This window comes from Punica granatum, chromosome 2 (genome assembly GCF_007655135.1).
Source record: "Punica granatum isolate Tunisia-2019 chromosome 2, ASM765513v2, whole genome shotgun sequence".
In the NCBI taxonomy this organism is placed as follows: Eukaryota; Viridiplantae; Streptophyta; class Magnoliopsida; order Myrtales; family Lythraceae; genus Punica; species Punica granatum.
The window spans coordinates 13,565,999-13,592,301 of record NC_045128.1 but is presented as its reverse complement, the minus strand read 5'-3'; the positions used below and the strand labels follow the sequence as shown (position 1 = coordinate 13,592,301).

The 26,303-nt window shown below is 39.1% G+C and overlaps 2 protein-coding genes and 1 non-coding gene across 3 annotated transcripts; all 3 read right to left on the bottom strand.

The window, feature by feature from the left end:
* Positions 1 to 8,123: 8,123 nt before the first annotated feature.
* Positions 8,124 to 10,456, bottom strand: LOC116195041 (peptidyl-prolyl cis-trans isomerase CYP59-like). Its single transcript, XM_031523999.1, is given in 2 exon segments — positions 8,124 to 9,678; positions 9,681 to 10,456. Coding segments are annotated over 2 exon segments (1,317 nt in total). The 5' UTR covers positions 9,990 to 10,456; the 3' UTR covers positions 8,124 to 8,670.
* A 2,677-nt stretch (positions 10,457 to 13,133) lies between these two features.
* Positions 13,134 to 13,964, bottom strand: LOC116193687 (LOB domain-containing protein 25-like). The gene is made up of 2 exons (XM_031522429.1): positions 13,455 to 13,964; positions 13,134 to 13,247 (listed from the first exon to the last, which is right to left on the bottom strand). The coding sequence occupies exons 1-2, from the start codon at positions 13,962 to 13,964 to the stop codon at positions 13,134 to 13,136; spliced, it is 624 nt and encodes a 207-aa protein (XP_031378289.1).
* An 11,877-nt stretch (positions 13,965 to 25,841) lies between these two features.
* On the bottom strand, positions 25,842 to 25,948 carry LOC116198305. Its single transcript, XR_004155243.1, has one exon. It is a non-coding gene; the product is annotated as a small nucleolar RNA R71 (small nucleolar RNA).
* Between the last annotated feature and the right edge of the window lie 355 nt (positions 25,949 to 26,303).

Genomic DNA, 26,303 nt, shown 5'->3' with positions numbered 1-26,303 from the left:
TCTGGGAAGACTGGGATTTCCTTTGGGTCAAGAGTTGGCCACAGATTTAGTCCTACAGTCGCTGCCCAGCAGTTATAGTCAGTTCATCATGAGCTATAATATGAATGACTACAATAAACCATTGCCTGAACTGCTTAACATGTTGAGAACAGCTGAGCATGATATCAGTAAGGGGACGTCTGTTCTAATGGTCCAGGGGACCAAAAGAAAGGGCAAGGGCAAGAGTAAAGGCCAGAGGGCTAAAGGTGCATCCAAGTATGACTTGGGTGCGTTGAAGCCTAAAGCCAAGGTGGCGAAGAATGATTACTGCTTCCATTGTGGCAACACTGGACATTGGAAGCGGAATTGTAAGGTATACCTAGAGGAGTTGAAGAAGAAGAAGGGAAGTGAGACTTCTACTTCAGGTATCCATGTTATAGAGATCAATGTATCTACTACTTCTACATCTTGGGTATTAGATACTGGGTGTGGTGCTCATATTTGTGGAAATATGCGGGACCTAAAGAACAGTAGATCGTTGGCAAAGGGCGAGGTGGACCTACCAGTTGGAAATGGAGCAAGAGTTGCTACATTAACTGTAGGGACTTATCACCTAGTTTTGCCTACTGTGCTAGTATTAGATCTTAACGACTGTTATTATGCTATTAGTAGAAACATAATATCTGTTTCTTGTTTGGACAAGAAGGGATTTTGTTTCACTATCAAGAACAAGTGTTGTTCTATGTACATGAATGATGTATATTATGGCAGTGCACATTTAAGTAATGGTTTGTATGTTCTTGATCTAGATACGCCTATTTATAATGTGGAAACCAAACGGCTCAAATCTAATGATTCGAACCCGACTTACCTCTGGCATTGTCGTTTAGGCCATATTAGCGAGAATCGCATCTCTAGACTCCATAAGGATGGATTACTGAACTCGTTTGATTTAGAATCGATCGAGACATGCGAACCTTGCTTAATGGGGAAAATGACTAAGGCCCCTTTTACCGGAAAAGGTGAGCGAGCTAGTGATCTTTTGGCTCTCATACATACCGATGTATGTGGACCAGTGAACAAGCTTGCTAGAGGTGGGTATCTCTACTTTATTACATTTACTGATGATTTCAGTAGATTTGGATATGTGTTTTTGATGAAACACAAATCTGAATCCTTTGAAAAGTTCAAAGAATTTAAGAATGAAGTGGAGAATCAGTTGGGTAAGAGCATTAAAGTTCTTCGATCAGATCGAGGAGGTGAATATTTGAGCTATGAGTTCGCTGACTATCTTAAACAGTGTGGGATTTTATCTCAACTGACTCCACCTGGAACACCACAATGGAATGGTGTAGCTGAGAGGAGGAATCGAACTTTATTAGATATGGTTCGATCTTTGATGAGTCATGCAAACTTACCTGACTCCTTCTGGGGATATGCTCTACAGACAGCTGCTCTCATATTAAACAATGCTCCGTCGAAATCAGTTGAAAGGACACCATATGAGATGTGGTATGGGAAGCGTCCCAAGATGTCTTTTCTTAAAATATGGGGTTGCGAAGCTTATGTGAAGAGATTGTCTTCGGATAAGCTTGGCCCTAAATCGGACAAATGTTACTTTGTGGGGTATCCTAAGGAAACTCGAGGATACTATTTCTATAATCCCATCGAGGGCAAAGTGTTTGTAGCTCGAACTGCGGTATTCCTTGAGAAAGAGTTTCTCTTCAAAGGAACTAGTGGGAGGAAATTAGAACTTGGGGAAGTTCTACCACAAAATGACATTGACCAATCGACGGGCGATGTTGCAGAACAAGTACCACAAGTTGTTGTGGCACAATCTTCTACACAGGTGACACGGGAGCCTCGTTGGTCTAGTAGGATACGTCATGAGCCCGAGAGATATGGATTTCTCGTGACTCAAGACAATGACGTATTGCTCATAGATAATGATGAGCCTACAACCTATGCGGAAGCTGTAATAGGCCCTGACTCTGAGAAATGGCTGGAGGCCATGAGATCTGAGATGGAGTCCATGTACACTAACCAAGTATGGACTTTGGTTGATCCACCTGAATGGGCAAAACCCATTGGGTGTAAGTGGGTGTTCAAGAAGAAGACTGATATGGACGGTAATGTGATTACCTTTAAGGGCCGACTTGTGGCAAAAGGTTTCAAACAAGTTCATGGTGTTGACTATGACGAAACTTTTTCCCCGGTGGCTATGCTTAAATCCATAAGGATCTTGCTTGCAATTGCAGCTTATTATGATTATGAGATCTGGCAAATGGATGTCAAAACTGCTTTCCTGAACGGGAAGCTCCTCGAGGATGTGTATATGACACAACCTGAGGGTTTTGTCGATCCACATAGTGCCGGAAAGGTTTGTAAGCTACAACGGTCTATTTATGGGCTGAAGCAAGCTTCTAGGAGCTGGAATCTTCGTTTTGATGATGCAATCAAAGAGTTTGGTTTCATTAAGAACGAAGATGAACCCTGTGTTTACAAGAAGGTTAGTGGGAGCGTAGTGATCTTCCTGGTGTTGTATGTAGACGACATACTTCTGATTGGAATGACATTCCTTCCCTACAGTCTGTGAAGACTTGGTTGGGAAGGTGTTTCTCTATGAAGGACTTAGGCGAAGCTACCTACGTGCTAGGTATTAGGATCTATAGAGATAGATCCAAGAGACTGCTTGGCCTAAGTCAGAGTGCATACATAGATAAAGTGCTTCGGCGTTTTAGCATGCATGATTCTAAGAAAGGGTCGCTGCCTATGTTACATGGCATAAGCCTTTCGAAGGCTCAGAGTCCTTCTACTCGAGAGGAGAGGGACCGCATGAATAGGATTCCATATGCGTCAGCTATTGGATCTATCATGTATGCTATGTTATGCACTCGATCAGATGTCTCGTATGCTTTGAGTATGACGAGTCGATACCAATCAGATCCAGGTGAAAGACACTGGATTGCAGTAAAGAACATCCTTAAGTACTTACGAAGGACTAAGGAGATGTTTTTGGTATATGGAAGCGAAGAAGAGCTCGTTGTAAGAGGTTACACCGATGCTAGCTTCCAGACCGATAAGGACGACAGTAGATCGCAGTCAGGGTATGTGTTCTGCCTGAATGGAGGTGCTGTGAGTTGGAAGAGTTCCAAACAGGAGACAGTAGCCGACTCTACCACAGAGGCCGAGTATATTGCTGCCTTTAACGCTGCAAAAGAGGCCGTTTGGATCAAGAAGTTCGTGACAGAACTTGTTGTGGTTCCTAGCATCGCAGACCCAGTGGATCTCTATTGTGACAACAATGGAGCCATTGCGCAAGCTAAGGAACCCAGGTCTCACCAGCGATCCAAACATATACTCAGGCGCTTCCATCTCATTCGCGAGATCATCGACAGAGGAGATGTGAAGATATGCAGAATACCAACAGATGAGAATCTCGCAGATCCACTTACAAAGCCTCTTGTGCAGCGCAAGCACGAGGCTCACACTAGATCTATTGGCATTAGACAAATGCCAGATTGGCTCTAGTGCAAGTGGGAGATTGTTGGGAATTGGTGTATGCCCTAGAGGCAATCTATAATCAGTTTTGTAATATGATATCTATTTCATTATAAAACGAGGCATATTTGTTATTGTGTAGATTGCGCTAAATATGATTTTACACAATAATGTCCTTGGAATAGTAGGTTCAATAGGCATCAAGTGTGACTTGATTGTGAGATCCTATAATTACTGAACATTATTCCTAAATGTCCATAGTCAAAGTATTATCGTTAATTAGGACAACGGTAATACGGTTAGACTAGTGTGAGTGTTGATTGATGACCAAATCTCATAGGTCATGGATATGAAGATATCAAATCACACCACATGTATACATTAAGAGTAATGTGTATTGGACTGACCCGCCATGAGATTGCTACATGGGTTGTTACGTGACTGTCATTAGCATATCTCAAAGTGACTATAGTGTAATGGTCCTTTGACTTGAGGTCACCATGGATTCCTACGTGTAATGTCGTATATTTTGATACTGTCAAACGCCACCGTAACTGGCTGGTTATAAAGATAGTTATTGGGTATGCCACAAAGCATGGAAAAGAATGTGAGTGACCAAGATAGGATTTGTCCCTCCTACGAAACGGGAGCGATATCTCACGGCCACTTGGTAGTTAAGTCTAAAAGTGTATGCATACCCAAATGAGTCGATATAATGATATTGAGCTCATTTGCTCTGATAGACTTACCCAGTAAACCAAGAAAGAGAGATATTGAGCCATACAAGGATGTCATCGACCATGCCTTGGGCTCAATAGAGATATAGAGGACAATGGATTATATTACACGGTAATATAGGTCACAAGGTTCGTCGAGAAATTGACTTTTCGATTACTTGAGTAACAGTGATGCATTGCTAGATGCCGCTCACTGTTTGTAATATTAAAATAGAGATTTCGATATTACTATCAACGTAATTGGGAACCTACAGGGTCACACACTACGACTAAATTGACGAGATATTTTGAAACAATAAAATCGTCTAATAGAGATTAGATGATTTATGGTGCGACTAATTAATCGGATATTTAATGAGATTAAATTTGTCGATTAATTAGACTCGATTTATTAGATTAAATGGACCAAATTGATGCACGATTAATACGGTGACACATGGGCCATACATATGTCTACATTTATACATACACATGGGCTAATTAAATGATGCCATTTACCTAGACACATGTCATGTAGGGAGCCCATGTAATTCTAATCCCACATCGGTGGGATTTGAATTTTCTTCCCTTCCTGTTTGTTATATAAAGGGTACAGAGCATACAAATATAATATAGATGAGATATATATGTATGCATGTGTTTGTGTACGTTTACATACACAAATATATAAGATATACATGTATGGGCATAATTGAGTTGAATTGTTCAACTCATTAGGTCCAATTAAGTCTAATAAATTTCGAGAGTCGCACCAGTGTTTCTTTCGAGTGTTGGTCACTAGCACCACCGATCTCGAAGACTCGTCGACAAAATCGGTGTGGACACCGGTAGAGGCGTCACGCGTGGGACGCTCGGTCGACAACTTTAAATATTCCAGGTACGCTTTTATTTACTCTTATTCTTCTAGTAGGTCTTGGAATTAGTTTCACGGGTATGAAATTTTGAATTTCTGTTCCTTTTCGCTTCCGTTGCGCCCCGTGGAACTAGCAAAAATTGGGTATTTAGAATAACGTCAATCGGTGTAAAGGTGTTAGTTTATGTGAAGAGGTATGTGCATTTATATTTTAGAAGACTATAATAAGAGATACTTAGAGGGATATAAACGGATGTTTTTAAAAGTATGAAGGGTAATTTGGGAAAGAAAATGTGGAGAAGCATGATAGTAAGCTTCACACTTTTATATGTAAAACTCTGTTGTAAATGTTGTAAATGAGTAACGACGATGGCATATTTGTAGCGCAACCTCAAATATGACGATGGCATATTTGTAGTGAGAGACATAGTACAAAAATAATATGTTACATATCTTGTACCTTGTAGACTTAATGCAGTTTTCATACCAGACATATAAGCTAAATTAACTGAGATTATTTCCATATGGTCCAAGATGTTAGCTACTCCTTGACAATATCTGTATTAAGACCAGATAATTTTTCCTGATGAGGCAGTTTTTGAGAAGGTAATTTTATTATGTTTATATTCCCATCATTGAGTCGCTCTCTATTGTTATTTGAGATATCTATGTTTCAATTTCTCTTCTCTTTTTGCTGTTTTACAAAAGTTCTTGCATTTCTTTCCTTTAGGTGAATCAAGCTTCAACGAGGGTATACATCCTCAAGTTTAATAGCGACGACATAAAGTTTTTCTTTTGGATGCAGGTAAAATATATATCATTTTTGTTATGTACTATGTTTCTCACTACAAATATGCCATCGTCATATTTGATGTTGCGCTACAAATATGCCATCGTTATTACTCATTTACAACATTTACAACAGAGTTGATGGTAAAGACGATGGCATATTTGTAGGGCAATCTCAAGTGTACGCTGATTTGCCTTACTTCACTGTGGCTCTCATTTCTCTCTATGTTGTAAATGTTGTAAATGACTTTTAACAGATTATAATGACGGTACATTTGTATAGTAGCCTCAACTACATGTTATTAAGACCCTTTGATTATCCTTACTTCACTATCTCTCTCACTACTTTCTATATCGTAAATGACTTTTAGCAGGTGATAATGATGGCACATTTGTAAGGCAGCCTCAAATATTTGTTGTTAAGACCCTTTAATTCTCCTTACTTCTTCACAGTGTCTCTCCTTTCTTTCTTTGTTGTAAATGACTTTTAGCATATGAGAACAATGACACATTGATAGGGCAACCTCAAGTACATGCGGTCAAGAATCTCCTACAAATATCCCATCGTCATTATCATCTGCAAAGAGTGATTTACAACAGAGAAAGGAAGGAGAGACACAGTGAAGAAATAAAGAGAACATAAGGTATTAACAGCAAGTACTTGATGTCGTAGACCAAGCTTGAGGCTGTAGACTGAGTACTTGTATTTACAACAAGGACTATTAGGTCATTACGTGAACCATTTTGTTGGTATTTTGAGGAAATTGTTTCTCTTCTACAATAGACTCTTCTACCACGTTTTTGGATCGATATATTTTATTTGTTTCCTTTTGCTTTGTTTTTTGAATTTCAAATGTCTCTTCTTTTCATTAACCACCTTACGGGTCTTGGATGAGCCGAGAAACCTTTTAATTCCACAATTTTGTTAATTCTGTTCCAATGTAGCAGGCTACAGCCTTCAAAAAGTGGAGTTGAACAATGCATGGCTCTCGGATCTCACTCCCCTGGCAAATTGCACGAGCGGTACTCTCAAATGCATAAGACTCGACGATGGAGACTTTGACAAGATCAACACCTGCTTTCTTTCGCCACAAGTTCTGAATTTATTAGGGATTAGGGGGCTCAAGAATGCGAGGATTCACCTCCGACAGTTGAAGACATGTCGACGGACTGTCTCACATATTGCCCGTAATCTCTCAATCTTTGCCCCAAGACTTGAAAACTCAAACTCAGGTGCATCAAAGCAAGTAGTCTCTTCTTTGAGGCTCTGTTACTATCTGGCTTAACCCTCTCGATTTACTGAGCTGATTCGTATGAAATGACTGGCCTTAGCAACCAAAGAAGTCTCCAGGTCAGCTCTCCATATCACTGCAGCCTTATTGAGTCCTTTTCATTTGGTGTCGTCGAGCATCTGACCCCGAACTCACCGTGGAACATACATTCAATTGTTGGAGAAACTGTGACTACAAAAGCTAAACCCTTTAAGATTTTCCCCAACTTGGTTTCCCTGACAGTGGGCCCCAAGCTTGGTCAGATTTCGAGTTCTGATTCGAGCAACAAGATGGGAAGATCGACATTGGATCAAGATTAGCACGCTTAAGCATCTTATTTTGTACTTGTGTGTAATGTAAACCTTTGACACACTCAACATTATCATTTGCTAAACATCATTTACAACAAAGAAAGAAATGAGAAATGCAGTGAAGAAGTAAGGAGAATCGAAGGGTCTTAACATGTAGTTGAGGCTGCCATACAAATGTGCCGTCATTATCATCTGCTAAAAGTCATTTACAACATTTACAACATGGAGAGAAATGAGAGCTACAGTGAAAAGTAAGGAGAATTAGATGGTCTTAACAACATAGACTGAGGCTGCCCTACAAATATGCCATCGTCATTATTATCTCCATTGTAAATGTTGTAAATGACTTCTAGCATATGACAATGATGGCACATTTGTAGGACAGCCTCAAGTACATGCTATTAAGACCCTCTGATTCTCCTTCTTCACTATCTGATTCCAAATAAATCGTGTCTAACTTGTTAGAATACCCGTGCATTGTAGCCTGCATACATTAGAATAGGATTAACAAATTTGTGGAATTAAAAGTTTTCTCGGCTCATCCGAGACCCGAAAGGTGGTTAATAAAATGAAGAGACATTTGAAATTCAAAAAACAAAACAAATAAAATATATTGATCCAAAAATGTGGTAGAAGAGTCTCTTGTGGAAGAGAAGCCACTCCGTTGAAATACCAGCAAAATGGTTCATTTAGTGGCCTAAGAATACTGATTTCTCGTATAAACCCATAGTTCCTTGAGCAGTCTCATTTAGAACTTAGTTCCAGAACTAGAAAGTAACGTGTCTTTCTCTCTCTCTAATATAAGAACCAGACAAGAACCATGTCAAGAGTGATAGGCCACTCATAAGCTTATAGGAAGAATTAGATTTCTCTATTCTTCAGGTTGTGGCCTAAAGTACATTTTGTCGAATCAAAAGAAGTTTCTTGACTCATCCAGGATCTGGTAGGGGTGTGCATGGGTACATAATAGAACTGGAACCGATTGGATCCTACCATAACGGGTAGGTTCCAGGTAGTTCCAATTAGAAACATGGTAGGGTATGGGTAGGAAAATTGAGAACCAGTGATTTTCAGTTTCGGTTCCGATTCCTACCTACACGGTACCCAAAATTGGAACTGGAACCGGCACCGGATGATATTATCAATAAAAAAAGAGAGTAAAGTTCAATCATGTGGCTATGTCTGAGCTGCGCTTCAAATCCCTAATGGGCTTGATTCGTAGCAAGGTCTCATTTTTTTCGCCACGCTGAGAACCAGCTTGACGTCGCCAACATAGGGGAGCTCCCCATGAAGGTTATCCTGCTAGGTGGAGTCGGACTAATTCTTGGTGCATCCTCAACAAATACCATATTGTACCTGGAATCATCTCGACCGTGCAGAATGTTATCATTGCTTAGGATGTACTTCACAGGTTGCTGCTTCGTGGGGGGGCCACCGGTGCGATCCCTGGACGTGTGATCAGGAGCGCCACACCCGGAGAAGCAACCTCTTCCTTTAGCCCCCAGATTATCTTTTCGCTGGTGCTGGGACCACAACCACAGTTTTGCAACGCTCTGACTGAAGTCCACATGGATCCTCCGATCATCAATCAAGGCATTGTGCATCCTAAAATATGCCCGGTCACAAGACTCCTTGGTCTTAAACTCGATGAAAGCATAGCATAGACTATCCCCAGTACCGTAATCGCGGATGGTTTTTGCCGATAATACTGTCCCAAAACGGGAAAATATGGTGTGCAAATCCTCATCATCAGTAAGAGGATTCAGCTTACAAACAAAGAGCACGTTATACAAAGGCTTTATGTCGGCATCAGGAATGTCCCCGATGCTCTCGAGAACAACTGCACTGGAATGAGCTTCCTTGGTACGGATAACCTTCTCCAGTTCAGCCGCTCCCAATCGTTCATCCAGAGGAACCCAAACGTCCTCGAGTCGTACCTCATTGCTGTCAGGCTCATCTTTGGGTTTTCCTTCAGGAGAAGCATCGGGAATCAGCTCGGCCAGCCTAGGAGGGTCATCGAAAGGGTCATCCAATATGTACGTGTGCTTTATTCTAATATTCGTAAATGGCCTGCCCTTCTCATCCGTGTAAGCTTCATTAATCCTTGTCAAAACGTCACGCCCCTCGGCCAAATTCCCGAACACGGTATGCTTCCCATCAAGATAATCGAGATCATCCTGCAATGTAATGTAGAACTGAGAAGCGTGAACTGAGAAGCGTGAAGAAGATTATTACCCTGATTTCCGGCGCTTGCCATCGCAACCGTGCCCATCTTGGAGTGCCTCAGACTGGGGTGAATTTCAACAGAGGCGGTAAAGAACCGAGCTTGCTCCCCATAGAGGAACTTGTAAACAGAATCGCCGCCTTCACCAGTTCCTGTCGGGTCACCAGTCTGAGCAATGAAATCCTTCTGGACCGTGTGGAAGAGACAGCCACTGCAGTACTTGATCTTGCAGAGCTTGAGGAAGTTCTTGCAGGTTAGGGGGCACTCATCAGTGTGTAAATCCACCACTAGATCTCCCAAGCTCGTCACTATCAGCACCGACATCTCCACCTTCTCTAGCCACCGGAACGGTGTTGTTCGTCGTCTCGTCTCTTTCAAACGGCAAAGCAGAGCCTCCAGTCCTGAAAGCTCCTACAATTAGCGGAGTCGAGCCGCCACTTTCAAAACCCTAATTTTTGGGAATTCGTCGGTCCAGGAGGGAGGCCGCCGGCAGAGCTCTGAGGAGATTGTGACGGTGATGGTGAGTCGGTGACGAGACAAAGACGCAGGCTTCTACTTCTCTTATTATATATATGTTTATAAAATAAATACATTATATTTATATTTATTTATTTGCATCTATCTATGATTATAATAATGTAAATATATCACGTAGATATATTATCTTTTATATATATATATATATATACATATATTTGAGATGAGATGTATCAGGAATGTTATCTATCTCTACATTTGTTAGAGATAGATAATTGGCCATATTATCCGTTACTAGGATATAGAAGATATTATTCGTGTGTTGCATGGACTGTTTGATGTACTTATCGATTGTATTAGATTAGATAATATAATATACATATATATTATATCATATATTCTCAATGTTCAATAATAATATGAAAGGGAATTTTTAAATATGACATTTGATCGTTTGTTTGGTGGTTAGATTCTTAGGTCATGATATTTACCAATGTGCGATTAAACCCATATCACGATCTATAGAATTCGCAAGCAAGTTTTCTGATGAAGTTAAAGATAAAAAGCAACTTCAAAAGTTTTTAGGATGTTTGATTCATGTTTTGGATTTTATTCCAAACTTATGAAAAATTTGCGAACATTTATTTCAAAGACTACGAAAAAAATCCTCCTTCATGGAACGAAGAAATGACTAAGACTATACTGGTATTGATATTTTATGCATAAATTAAAAAAAAATTGATATATAAATTTTGATATTTTTATGAAAACTCTAGTTACGTATTTGATATCTTATTTGCAGGTTAAATTATAAAATTCATCTTTGGATATCGTCAGTGGAACTTATAAGTATGATCGATTAACTTCTTGGTTGTATTTACAACTACGAACAATAGTTTTAGAATATGTCAACTATAATTCTTAGAATGTATTTAATTATTCCCAGTAATATTTTTAAAATTTGATTTGTTCCAATCTATGAATTATAGAGTTGCGATCGAGTTAAATGTAATTTCTAAGATATAACTAATTGAAAAATTAAAGTGGAAAAAAAATTGAAAAAGCTGAGTATAAGTTTTTTTCGTACTCCTAAATAATTGCAATATAATTTGAAACAATTATGTAATGATATAATTAAAATAATTATGTCAACACTCAAACTATTTTAGAAAAAATAATGAAAATAAGAATTTTATTTAATAAAAATTTCTAATTTAATATTATAATCTACTATAAGAAGCTGAATATATTAATATGCGTAGAAAACCTGTCCGACAAAATTATATATAGTAAAATTGATTTGCAAGAGCGATGTACTTCAATTAATGCATTTGAAAAAAATTATAAAAAATTAAATATTGTGTTCAAAATTATAAGAAAACATATAATTTTGAAATAATGAGATGCAAGATGAAAATACAACAATTTTTTAATCAAAAGTAAGCAACAATGAACCAGTGCAGTTATTGAATTTTAATAAGATAGCATATTATTAATATGGAAAAATAAAATTTATTAATAAAACTGTACTTTGAACACTTTTAATTTTATTAGAATCATCTTTGTATTTAATACACAATTTTGACGTTCATATTAAAAAAATGAGTGAAAAAATAATACATAAAACTCATATTAAATTTCAACATCATAAATTGAACACTAACTAAACAAATGAAAGAAGCCTATGCAACACATAGGTAGTGAAGTTATTTGAATGAGATTGGAAAAAGAAAAGACCATAAAATAAAATAAAAAGTTTAAAAATTCAATAATATTAAATGATTATGCTGTGTTTTGATAATATTTGAGTACTCACATTTAATTAATCATACAAAATTCATTCTTGATATATGAAAATTTCAACGAAATTTTGAAAATGTATATAAATGTATATATTTCATGGTATAAATTGAAATAGCGCAGATGAAGCAAGCAAATCCATAAAACCATGTATATTGTTGACAAGTTATTTTCAAAAAGAAGATAATGAACTTAAATGTCTAAATTAATTATTTCCACACTTTGTTCTCAGAAATAATTCACAAAGTAGATTATATCCAATTCATCATTTGAACTCTAAATAACATTTTCTTAATATTTTGTCACTTCTAAATATAATCTCTACAAACATTTCTCTATAAAATTCAAATCATCAAATACAACAACTATATACTATCTGTGAATTAAATTTCTTTGAACTCCGCATTAATTTTCTACAAGGAAATAGATAAAAATTGGAAATGGAATAATAAAGTAACAGAATCTCAAGTTAAAAAACTTAGAGAAGGCATAGAACTATAGAGAGATGACATTAGTATGAATAATGCAATCTAATGAGCTATATATACGAACATTTTAAATTTATATGTTGGAATAATCGGATAGAAATCTATTGAAAGTAATTAATTTAATCTTTATAGGTATTTTAATTTTCTAATCGAATGAAAATCAACCTTTCATAAAATCATTTTCTCTTTACTGATCGGTGAAGTGTAAGGATGAAAAAAAAAATTATCTAATCAATATAATCTTTTGCCTAAATCCCAATGACATTTTGATATCATTTGAAAAAATTAAGTAAGTAGGATAAGTAAGGAACATAGTCGTAAGTATTGGCTATATCATTCTATATAGTTTAAAAGAAGAAGAAATAAAATATGAAAAATTAAATTTCAGTAAATATTACAGCGTAAGATTGTAATATATTAGCTCGCTGAAGAAATTTTATATATTAATCGATGATAATATGATATATAAAATAAGGTAAATTACTCTAAATGATCAATCGTTTTCGTTGTCCTTCAAGCATATATTTCCACAATAATACTTATAGAACAAATCTGAGCAACTGAAAGAAAATTCATGCATCTTTATGTATGTCTGCTCGACTACAAAGCTAGATAACGATGTAAATGTGAAACGCTTTTCCTAGGAGAAGCTAACTAATGACCCATGGGGTAGTTTATCATTAACAAATATTAATCAGAAGATTCACAATTCTAATTTGCTAGTGCCAGCAGTTGACGGAGAAGGATCTCCGTAATCACAGTTAACCATCTGATGAGCATCGATCGCCTTCATTTTCCCGCGTTCTTCGGGACTTGCCTAATAAAAAAGGACCAATGATGATGAGAAAAGGAAATGGAATAGCTAATCATTGGATCCATCGTATCTCCGGATCCATGTTTAATAAAATCAATCGTGTGAATTAATTTCACCAACTCATCTAAAAGGTTAATATGCGATGGACAGAGTCCATGTGGCAATCTGACAATCGCCACTTAATCGGGTTAAGAATCGGCACTCGCTGACCTGGCAAACAATCGAGGACTGCCCAGCTAAGGAAGGATCAAGCTCTCCCTGTCCACCTCGGCGATAGTACTCAAGGTGTTGATTCACAACAGCCAGTTCCTTCTCGTGACGATCTATCTCTTCGAGGAGTGTCCTGATGATTTCAGTGGAGCCGTGCACTGGATCTAAATTCCAGGCCCGGCCTTGAGCTAATATCGACTCTGCAGCCCCCTGCCTCTCACAATGGGCTGCGGAGTTCATGATCTTATTGATGTTGCCAAGGCCAAAAAGCCTGTGGGCACTTGCGTACTCCTCGTACCGGGACAATGGGAAGTATGGTGCCAGCCTACAGTCCCCTTCGCATCGTCTCCTCTGGTGCCTGCATGCGGCGCATGTTTGGTGGTGGCTGGCCCGGCCACGGCCCAGTTCCCGGCCGCCTCCCCGGCCCCGGCCCAGTCCCCGGCCGCCTCCCCAGCCCCGGCCCCGGCCCCGGTCTTGGCCCCGACCCCTGCCCCTTCCCTGCGCGTTCATTTTCTTCTGTGTTGCAACCTAGATTATTCAACCTAAATAATATATAAATGATTCCCTCAAGAAATATTATATATAAAGAATGATATTTCAAGATAATGGGCTAGGTTTCGTTTGCCTGAACGAATGTTAATGCTGCTTTGAATTCTTCCTCAAATTTGGCAAAACAATTTTGTTTTGTTCAAAATCCATCAATAAGTTACCAATTTCGCTAATGTCGCTTTAATTAAATTTCAAACCGTGCTTTTCGTTTATTAAGTGTGACCTATTTTTCGATAGTTCCAAGACTATAAAATGATAACAATAGTTACACACGACCACGAGCATTCGGTTATTGTTCCAACTTATACACGAACTTGTCAAACTAATGCTTCAAATAGTTTATGATCGGAAAAGTTGCTTCAATTTACGTCCCAAGGAAATATATCCGAGGATCGAGTCGTTAGATGCGAGCTGGGCTTCCCTAAGAAGCTTACCTTATAAAATTTGATGTATACAACTGCTTCAGTAATAGGCATTATTGTATTTCAATTGGGTTTACATCTCTCAGGTACATAATTCATAAACATTGCTTCTAACCAATAAGAAAAATAAGACCCGCATACCTCTACCTTGAAATCTACACTAAGGGGCATTTGGTTTGAATATTATAGATTCACTACAAGAAAAAGGGGTCTCTCCCAACACTTTTCATGCCGACGCTCCGAATATGCGTCAGCCAAGGAATAGGGAAAACGTTTTCCGGCACACAAAAATGTGTGTCGAAATAATCTAATTTATGTCGATTCATTAAAAGTGTGCAAGGATAAAGAGTGTTATTGTACCTATGCAGACACGTGTGTGTTGGAATAGGTAAAATCTAAGCGCCAATTTAAAATTTGAATAAAACAGGGCACCGGTTTGAAAATTTAAACCGGCGAGCCCTCTGTCGCCAATCTGAAAGTCTCTCGCTGCTTGCTCTTCTTCATCCTTCTTCCTCTCCATCTTGTCGCCTTCCCTTCATCCATTTCCAATCAGCCCATCGACTTCCTCGCCGCCAAAGCCCCGCCACCGCACAAAATACTCTACCGACCCCAAAGCCCTCTCTCTCCCCCCTTTCCTCTTCTCTCACCTCTTCGCCCAACAAAATTTTCACGGCAAGTCACGATTTTAGGGTCAATACCTAATAATCTTGTGCATTATCTCATTAATAATTAAATTATATATCTTTTTTTTTATTTGGGCATAAAATATCAGTACCATATAGCCTTAGTCGGTTCTTTGTTCCACGCAGGAGAATTTTTTCGTAATCTTTGAAATAAAGGTTCGTAAATTATTCATAAATTTGGAATAAAATCTGAAACATAATTCAAACATCCTAAAAACCTTTGAAGTTAATTTTCATCTTCAATTTCATTAGGAAATTTGCTTGCAAATTCTATAGATCGTAATATGGATTTAATCGTGCCTTGGTAAATATTATGACCTAATAATCTAACCTTTGTTTGGAATATTTTAACATGCATCCAATGACTTGTGGGTCCTAAATACACCACTGTCGTCGTTATTATTATTATTATTATTATTATTATAGTATTGACATAATTATTTTAATCATATCATTACATGATTGTTTCATATTAAATTGCAATTTTTTAGGAGTATATAAAAGAAGTATACTCAGCTTTTTCAATTTTTTTGGCAATTTAATTTTTCAATTAGTTATATCTTAGAAATTACATTTAACTATATCACAACTCTATAATCCATAGATTGGAATAAATCAAATTTTAAAAATATTATTGGGAATAATTAAATACAATCTAAGAATTATATTTGACGTATTGTAAAACTATTGTTCTTAGTTGTAAATGCAACCAAGAAGTTAATATCATACTTATAAGTTCCATTGACGATATCCAAAGATGAATTTTATAATTTAATCTACAAATTAAATATTAAATACATAACTAGATTTTCCATAAAAATATCAAAATTTATATATTAATTTTTTTAATTTAGGCATAAAATATCAGTACCAGTATAGCCTTAGTCATTTCTTCGTTCCATGTAGGAGGATTTTTTTCATAATCTTTGAAATAAAGGTTTGCAAATTATTCGTTTGTTTGGAATAAAATCCGAAGCATAATTCAAACATCCTTTGCTTTTTATCTTTAATTTTATCAAGAAATTTACTTGCAAATTCTATGGATCGTGATATGGGTTTAATCGTGCCTTGGTAAATATCATGACCTAAGAATCTAACCACCAAGCAAACAATCTAATGTCATATTTAAAAATTCCCTTTCATATTACTATTTCATATTATTATTGAACATTGAGAATATATGATATAATATATATATATATATAATATAATATAATATGTATATTATCTAATCTAATCTATAAGTCCATCAAATAGTCCATGCAATACACGGATAATATCTTTGATATCCTAATAATGGATAATATGGTCAATTATTTAATCAATTTGGTAACAGGACATTTTTCATTCCATTAGTATTTCAATGATTAGGAATTTTTTTAAATTTTCATTGTTCATGTTTGACTTTGCTTTTAATTTTTTTTCCAATATAATGTTTCTTGTTAAATATATTAAATCTTTTTTTGTTCCGATTATATTTTATTGTGTGAATTTCAATTATTAATAATTATTTATTCTTATTAAATTTAATACAAGAGTAGGAAAAACCTCATTATATTGTATCAACATCTTATACATCCTTATATATAGTCCACATTATTGTACTTTTGCAAATGAAGTAGCTTGATATTTTTGTAATCTATTACAAATTTTTTTCTCTATTTTAGAATAAATTACAGTGGAGTACTGGCATTTATCTATTAAAATTCCGAAGGGTTTCTAGAAAAATAATCTATAAGCATATTCTTGAGCATAATCTGCAGACAAATATATGATGCATATTCTATTTTGATATTTGGTCTCATAATTTCAATTATAATAACTTTCATAGCGATTTGATTGTTTAGATTCATATATATCTGTGTAACAGTATTTGAAGCATGTATGTAATAAACAAGGAGATGTTTTAAAATTAATCTAGGAATTGAAGATTTCGATTTTCAGTTAGTCAAATAACAGCATGTTGAATCTTTTCATTGGTTAACCTTTAAAATATTATTTTCAGTGTCATAAATTTTTAAGTTTTTAAATTTTATGATTTATTACATGCCTATGCATTTGCCTAAAATATTTAACCAAACATACATATTATGAGCATTTTAAATCATTGATTTATATGTTTTAATGGAAGATGTTCTCTTTAATTACAATTAATGGCATGAGTCATACTTTACAGAATCTAATATGGATATCTCCAAGTTTGTGCTTTTATAATGTCTAAGTAAACTTAGGATGAGACTAAGTAATGGCAAATGTTCCAGCCCACTGAAAAAAAAAAGTTATGCCAAATGTTTTCTTATTAATTAAATTTAAATAAGTTAATTAAATATTTCACACGAAACCAGGACAATATCAAGTATAGTGCATGAATGCTTAGTTGGCAATGAAAATTGGACTTTTTGTCCTAAAACTAATTAATTGGTTAGGCAAGCAGACATGCTTATATTGGTTGACGATTAATTAGTAACTAACTGAAAGCTTATATATACAACAACCTGTTATTTTCTGATGTATCTATATTGTGACTTTCTGTCCCTTGAGATAGAACTTTACGTTAAATTTAAATACCTTATGATTTCTTTTGGTTTTGTTACTGAATATAGTTAGATTCTAAACTTCACTGGATATCGGTAATTCTGAATTTCAATTTTGAATAACATTAAATTTAGTATTATGGGCAATAATTCTCTTGTCTAATATAACAACTTTCATAACATACGAGAGGTTGATCCCACGTATAGCATCATCTTCTTTTTATATTGTAATTATTCATAATTGTCCAAATGGGTTTGCCTCTTAACAGTAAGAAAAGGACTTCAGAAGGCCAATTGTAAATTTTGAACAATAGTATGCAATATATTAGACTAATCCTAAATGCTAATTTATTGATAATTTTGCACCTATCTTATTTAATTTTGCATTGCGTATTTATCTAATCATCAAGACATTGCACGATAAATATATTATCTCGATCAAGCGATGCTCCTTTCATTACTCAATTGAAAACACAATGTACAAGGCATCCCTTATCTACCAGTTACATCAAAATAGGCTCATAGGCCCAAATACGAGATAACAAGCAAAGCAATTACAAAGGCACTTGCCACTGTTCCATCAGCTGTCCCTGATTCTCGGTGTGAACTCTTCTGTGAATGTCCTTGACACCCATCATTCTTGCTCGCACTGCTCCTCGAATCCAGAGCCATATAGCTTCTTCAGTCACGCAATCGGCATCATGGAGCTTGAGATTTCGAGCTCTCCAGGTGGAGTAAATATAGCCATTCCAAGCTATCTTAAGAACAATGGTATGCACAACCCTTCCTTTAAGAGTACTAGAGGCCCAAGTGAACTCAAAGGACCAGTCCCCTACATCCCTTGCAATTCCACATGCCATCAGAGCTCTCTTTCACAGATTCTTTGTTCCTGCACAGGTGAAGAAGACATGGTCTCGACTTTCCTCTTGCTCCGGACAGAAACAGCAGTTGGTGCCCTCTAAACCAATCCATCTTTAGTTCTATCCATCGTTGCCAGCCTATTATTTATGGCAAGCCAACTAATGAAACAAAGTCTCGGAATAGACGGATTGAACCAAATAAGTTTGGACCAACAAACGTTCCTTCCCTTCTTCCTCAAGGCATTCCAGGTTTTTGTATCAGTGAATTTTGCCTTCCCTGCCTAATATCCAACTAACTTCATCAGACCTAGACGAGTCAAGATGCAGTCCTGAGATGATTCTTTGGATCTCCCTTCTGCCTGAGTTTCGACAATCCCTCATTCTCCAACGCACATTATTCATAGCCTCATCCACAGATCCATAAGCAGGAAAACCATGCCTCCCACTTCCTCCAGTTCTAATCAAAGGACTACCACTACTCCAATTATCATGCCAAAACATAGTATTTAAACCATCCCCCACAATATGCTTGAGAAGTGGGTATGCATAATTTCAAAGCTTTAATATCTCTCTCCATGCATAAGAAGAAGAGTTAGCAGGCTCCAAATCCCAAAAACCCTTTCCTTTTATGGGATAGGTCTTGACCCAAGCTATCCACATCAAACCTGCCTGCTTAAACAACATCCACATGAACTTCATGTTGCAGGCAGCATTCCAAGTATGCCTTATATTTAGTTTCAACTGCTTTAATGACTTTTTTAGGAAGCATGAAGGAACAACACCAAAAGTTAACAAGAGAGTGAATAACTGATATAACCAATTGCAGTCTACCAGCATATGAAAGTTTCCTCACAGCCCAGCCGTCAATTCTACCAGTGATTTTGTCTATTGGAGGTCTCAGTCTTTGTCTGTAATTCTCTCATAGATGAAGGGACGCCAAGATATCTCACAGATAGAGAGCCGTGCCTGAACCCACTGATAGTAATCATATCTCTAATAGATTCTCTGCCCAAACCAGCTACAAATAGTTATGTCTTCTCCGGACTCAGTCGCAGTCTTGACATCTAGTAAAACTGTTCAAATACATCCAAAACTACTTTCAAAGAGTCAAGATCCCCACCTAAGAATATCATGAGGTCATCCGCAAAACCAAGGAGGGTGAGCTTAACCTTTTTGCAGTTAGGATGATAGCTCAGCTTTCCCATAACAGCAGCTCCGTTAAGAAGTTTACTGATGGGACCAGCTCAGCACCGGAGGTCAGGAGGAGTCAACGTCGAGCCCATCCAAACCCGCGATACGCCAACTAGGCGCTTATCCGTTTTATTCGTATTTTTAGTTATTTTCTATTTTCGTAATAATTTCCTATCATTTAGAATTGACAGTTGATCTTGCAAGTAGGATTTGATCTCGCAAGGATTTGGGTGCTTTGTTATCTTCTGTTACCATGCTAAACCTTCGAGTATATACTCGGGATTAGCACATTGTTGAAAGGGGAGCAATAAACTAGTATTTCCTTCTTGTTCTTGATTGACAAGAGCGTTCCATACAGTGAGATCGCATCAATTGGTATCAAAGCGAGGTCACGATCGTATCGGGACCCAGCTCAAAGCGAGGCGGAGATTGCATCAAGGTCTCGGCAACGACGATGGCAACGAATCGGGAACGATTCGAAAGGCTCGAACAATCTGTAGAGGAGATAGGGGGCGAATCAACTAGCTTGTCTCGATAGTGTCGTCACAGCAATCCGGCTCTCGGTGTCAGTCGAGGAGGTCGGGAGGCCACCGCCGCAAAGGGAGCAGTTCATCGTCATCAACGGCAGCTATGAGTCACGGGTCGGAGGCTAAAGACCGAGACTCAGATTCTGAGGCAGAGGGCTCGATTCGAAGCTATAGGTTGAGGCACGGGACGGAGAAGCTAAGGCGCGTGAGGATGGAGTTTCTACGATTTTCGGGGGAGGACCCGCGCGTTTGGTTGGATCGTGCAAGGTAGTACTTTGCGACGCAAGATGTAGACAAGGAGGAACACGTGAGGCTGGCGACATTCCACCTGGAGGGAGAGGCAAATCAATAGTGGCAATGGTTCAACCATGTGAACCGCCAAAAGAGGATGTCGTGGAGACGGTTCGAGAAGGGATTGTTGGTAAGGTTCGGGTTTTCGGAATATGAAGACGCTAATGAGGCTATGAATAAGTTACGACAGAAGGGGGCTTTTCGGGAGTACTCGGGGGAGTTCGAGCGCCTAACGAACACCCTCCCTCATTGGCACCCGAGTGCGCTACTCGTTGCATTCATGGCCGGGTTAAAAGAGGAGATTGCGGGAGAGCTGCGGATGCGGAGGCCGAAGGATTTGCAAACGGCTATCGAGCTTGCAAAGAGAAAGGACGAGCAACTGCAGAGTGCACAGAGAGCAGGGGGCAGCTCAGCTCGGTCCAGTTTTAGAACCGCATCTGGAGGAGTCGGTGCACAAGCTGTGCAGCCTCCACCACGAGCTAATCTCGGACCAACGCGCCGATTAACATGGGAGGAGATGCAACGGCGCAGGGAGTAGAATTTATGTTTTAATTGTGATGAGAAGTTTGTTCCTGGACATAGATGCAGTGGAATTAAGGCGATGTTAATCGAGGTTGTCGAAGAGGACGAGGGGAAGGCGGTCGAGGAGCCACTAATGGAAGAAACCTAGCACATATCGATTCATGCATTAACGGGGCAGGTAAACCACAAGACTATGCAGTTTGGTGGGCGAATCGGGCGACATAAGGTCCAGGTTCTTGTGGACAGCGGTGCAAGCTTGAATTTCATAAGCCCACCAATGGCAGAGCGATTAAGGTTAGCTGAGACAGAACAGCAACCCTTTGCGGTGCGGGTAGCCAACGGCGTGCGACTGGTGTGTAACCGGCGATACGAAGGAGTAATCCTCGGGGTCCAGGGAGTTGAGTTTAAGGTGATTCTTTATGCCTTGCCGGTAATCGGAGTAGAGGTAGTTCTCGGGGTGCCGTGGCTAAAACAATTGGGCCCAACACTCATGGATTACAAAGAGATGATGATGGAATTTGGGGCGGAGGGTAAGAGGCACATTTTGAGAGGAGCAGTTCCGGAGGGGACGAGGGCAGTGGAGCCCCGATCGTTAATGCGAGAGGTGACGTTGGGGGCGCAGTTATTCATGGCAGTCGAAGCAAGGGTGAATGCAGTAGCCAGGGAAGTAGCTGAGGCGTTCGTTCGGGGGATCGTGCGGCTACATGGCATTTCGGAGTCGATCGTCACGGACCGTGACCGCATCTTCATGAGTTCATTTTGGCGGGAGCTGTTCAAGCTTCATGGCACAAAGCCGAAAATGAGCTCCGCCTATCACCCGCAAATCGACGACCAGACAGAGGTAATTAATCGATGTCTCGAGCAATATTTCCGCTGTTTTTTCTATCATCAACCGCGGTTGTGGGAGCGCTATTTGGCATGGGCAGAGTATTGGTATAACACGACCTATCAAAGATCCATTGCCATGACGCCTTTTAAGGTAGTGTATGGGAGACCGGCGCCGTTGTTGGTGGGTTATGAGCCCGGTTCCACGGTTGTCAATGAAGTAGAGGAGCAGCTCCGTGCTCAAGATGCGATATTGCAGGAGTTAAAGTCCAACCTCGCGGCAGCTCAAAGCCGCATGAAGGCAGCCGCCGATAAACATCCCCGGGGATGAGGAGTTCAAAGTCGGGGATTGGGTGTATTTGAAGCTCCAACCATACCGGCAACACTCGGTGTTCAAGAGAGCTAATCAAAAGCTCACTAGCCAGTACTTCGGTCCATTTCAGGTTATTGCGCGAGTCGGGACAGCAGCTTATCGGCTAGACTTACCGGATTATGCAAAAATTCACCCCTTGTTCCATGTTTCGCTGCTGAGGAGACGGGTAGGAGAGTGGCAAGCCGTGCAACCCACACTGCCTCCTTACGCGAGTGACGGCCTTCTCGACTTGGCACCTGTTGATGTTCGGGACTACCGATGGGTCACACATGGTGGGGGGCGCACTCGAGAAACCTTGGTTCAATGGAATGCCTTACCAAACGAGGACGCAACATGAGAGTCGGTCGAGGTCTTGAAGCAGCACTTTCCAACCTTGAACCTTGAGGACAAGGTTCGACTCGAGGGGAGAGGAGTTGATGGGACCAGCTCAGCACCGGAGGTCAGTAGGAGTCAACGTCGAGCCCGTCCGAACCCGTGATACGCCACCTAGGCGCTTATCGTTTTTTTTTCGTATTTTTAGTTGTTTTCTATTTTTCTAATAATTTCCTATCATTTAGGATTGACAGTTGATCTTGCAGGTAGGATTTGATATCGCAAGGATTTGGATGCTTTGTTATCTTTTGTTACCATGCTAAACCTTCGAGTATATACTCGGGATTAGCACATCGTTGAAAAGGGAGCAATAAACTAGTATTTCCTTCTTGTTCTTGATTGACAAGAGCGTTTGATACCGTGAGCATCATTTACTGAATCTCTATTGTCATTACAAATAAGTAGGGGGATAGTGGGTCACCTTGCCTTAGACCTTTTCCACCCTTAAAGTATCCTTCGAGGCCACCATTGATTGCAACTGAGAATTTAGGCTTCGTTATGCACCCAAAAACTCAATCTGAATGCTGCGGGGGCATTCCTATTGCCTTATAGATGTTTTCCAGGAAACTCCAGTTAACTAAGTCGAAAGCCTTCATTATATCCGTCTTTATTGCACACCTTTGGCTGATCCCCTCCTTCTTGTATCCCTTCACTAACACGTGTCCCAGAAGGATGTTATCACCTATAGTTCTTCCACTCACAAAAGCACATTAGTTTGGTGATATATAGTCAGGCAAAATATGCTTTAGCCTATTAGCCAGAATTTTCATGATACATTTGTAAGTAACATTGCAGCATGATATAGGCCTAAACTTAGTCATTCTCGAAGGATTTGGAATTTTAGGCACAAGAATAATGCGAGTGGTATTCACCTCTCCTAACAAGCTAGCATTAACAAAATAGTTCAATACTGCAAAAATAAAATCCTTGCCCACGATGCTCCATGAAACTTTTAAAAAGTGGGAGGTGTAAGCATCAGGGCCTGGAGACTTGCCATTATCTATACTCCAAAGTCATCGCTTAATCTCCTCTTCAGTCACCCTTTGTGTGAGGACTATGGCCTGAGCTTCTGAGATCTGATAATTGAGAACGCCTGGAGATATTGAACATTTGCCTCAGTAACATTTGGCTCAGCAGTTTCCAGCAATTTGGGGTAAAAATTGACAGCTCTTGTTCCATCTGCAGGCTCTTCAAGCCTTCTCCCATCATTTGCTTGTAAGATCTTAATAGTCCCTCTATTGTGTTTCATTTTGACTATATTGTGGAAGTGTCAATTGTTCTGATCACCAAGAGAAATCCAATTAACCCGAGACTTTTGTCTACAGAAAGCTTCTTCAGCCATTCTCAAGTCAACGTAAGTTCTTTGAATTACACACTCTTCAGCCATAGCTCCATGATTTAAATCCCCTTCCAGAATTATATTCTGAATCTCCCTCAATCTCCCCTGGACTTCAGCAACCAGCTTCTGGGAAATATCACTCTAGCTCCTTTTATTGAAATCCTTAAGGTCCCTTTTAAGCATCTATTCATACTAAATACGCTTGACTCCTAATTGGCAGCACGATGGAAAGATCTAGACGTGCCAGGAAGCGGTTCCCAGTATATTAACGTGTCACTAGCCGATCCCACAAAAACAAAGCGTGTACCACGGCCTAGAAGTCCATGGGATTGCTTAGCAGCTAAATTTAGATTTTCGAGATTAGAGTGCGACTTACACGATTCACGGTCCGGGGATTTGACCGTTTAGGGTTCTCCACCAATTTTATACGCACAAACACGAACATGGGTCCAAAAATGATCAAGTGACTACTCAGCCTGCCCAATAAGAATTCGGCCAGCACTCAACCCCAAGAAGCGAGCCAAAAATAGAACAAGTTCACCCGTATGAGTGAACCCGAACCTTGAGTAAAATTCGACAAGTGGTGCCAAAGGATGATAAAGTCCTTGCCTGGATGCTCGAAAGCTCCAAAGACGATGACAATTTTGATTAGCGGGGAATCAGTTGAAGGATGAACGAATGGGGATATAAAAGTTACGATAAAAGTAAGGTGTGATAAACGAAAGTGCAGATGAGGTAAAGTGCGATAAAATAAAGTGCGATAAACGAAAAATAGAATGAAAGTGCGGATTTTATTGATTGATGTGCAGAGGGTTACAATGAACTAGACGACACTTATATATTGGCAATCCAATGAAATGCTAGAGAATTTCTGTAGATCGGATACGCCACAATACACGATATCAAGATATCAGCAAAATAGGGAACTATCTCCTAGTATATATCGAAGAGATATTCGACTAAAGATATCGCGAGATGACACGAAATATTGCTTCCTTGATCTCCAAGAATAATCGGCTACCAAAAATCTTCTACTGCCTCTTGCAAAGCTCACGTCCATGCACTTGTATATTCCAACCAAATCAATTTCTTTCTTGATAGGCTGCCAGACTAGGCTTCTTTCAATTGGGCCAAATTCCAATGTCATGGGCCTATCTTCAATTACGTGGACTTCAATCTGACCCGACTTGATCACGGCATGCCCTCTTTAACTCGGACCAATATGCTCCCAAAACCCGAAAAAATCATAGAAATTATAGATTATACATATTGACTCGGCATACTTCACATATTACGGAAAATTGGTGTAAACAACATGTTCAGCTTCCTCATTATAACAAACATAGGAGTTTCCCTTACTTCTTTGCCCTCCCCTTACAACCACTTCTAGGAAGCAACTGTGCATGGTCCAAAGGTTAAAGAATTTCAAAGAGCCCCTAACATAAGGAATTGCTCCTATAACTGTAGTTAAGTTGGGACTGTGATCTGAAATAAAAGGAGCTAAAAACTCAACTGTTGATCCAAGATAAGTAGTCTAAAATGCTCGTTCATTAGCACCCTGTCCAGCTTCCTAGCTATGAACACCTCTGTCCTTTTGTTTGTCCTAGCGAAAAAATTTCCAATCCAAGGATAATCTCACAGCTCAATATCTTCCAATGCCTTCCTAAACTCCATCCTTGGAAGTTCACTAGCATCTATATTGCAGGATTCCTCCAATACTGTAACACGGTAAAGATGAATAATGTCACTGATGATGTTATTAGATTACAGCTTTTTCCTTTCTCGCTTAGGGATAAAGCGAGAGCCTGGTTCAATTCACTGCCACAAGAGTCCATCACCACCTGGGCCGACCTTTCATCTAAGTTTCTCAGGAGATTTTTCCCACCAGCTAGGACTGCAAGATTGAGGAACGAAATCACTAACTTAGCCAAGTTCAATGGTGAATCACTTTATGAGGCATGGGAGAGATTCAAGGAGGCAATCAGAAAGTGCCCACATCACGGATTGCCAGATAATCTCCTAATTGAGGTCTTCTATCTTAGCCTGGATGATACATTGAGGTCTCTAGTAGATGCTGCAGCAGGAGGCGCACTGATGGGTAAGAATTATGATGAAGCAAGTGCTTTGATAGAAGAGATGGCCTCCAGTGCACATAATTGGCAGAATGAAAGAAGTAAATCAAGAGTGGCATCAGTCAATGACATGGACACTATTGCTAATTTGACAACCCAGATTTCAGCTCTCACTACCCAGGTAAGTAAACTCACCTCAGCACATTCTTTTAATACTAATCAGGTTGCTTTTTGTGAGTTGTGTTCAGGACCACATTCGACTCTTGAATGCATGTCTGGAAATCCCTCG

What these genes read in the sequence shown, in the direction of transcription:
- LOC116193687 (XM_031522429.1), bottom strand. Translation starts at nt 13,964, where the DNA reads ATGAACGCGCAGGGAAGGGGCAGGGGTCGGGGCCAAGACCGGGGCCGG. An exon ending in AGTCCTCGATTGTTTGCCAG is followed by an intron (nt 13,248 to 13,454) that starts GTCAGCGAGTGC and finishes CTTTTTTATTAG; the next exon opens with GCAAGTCCCGAAGAACGCGG.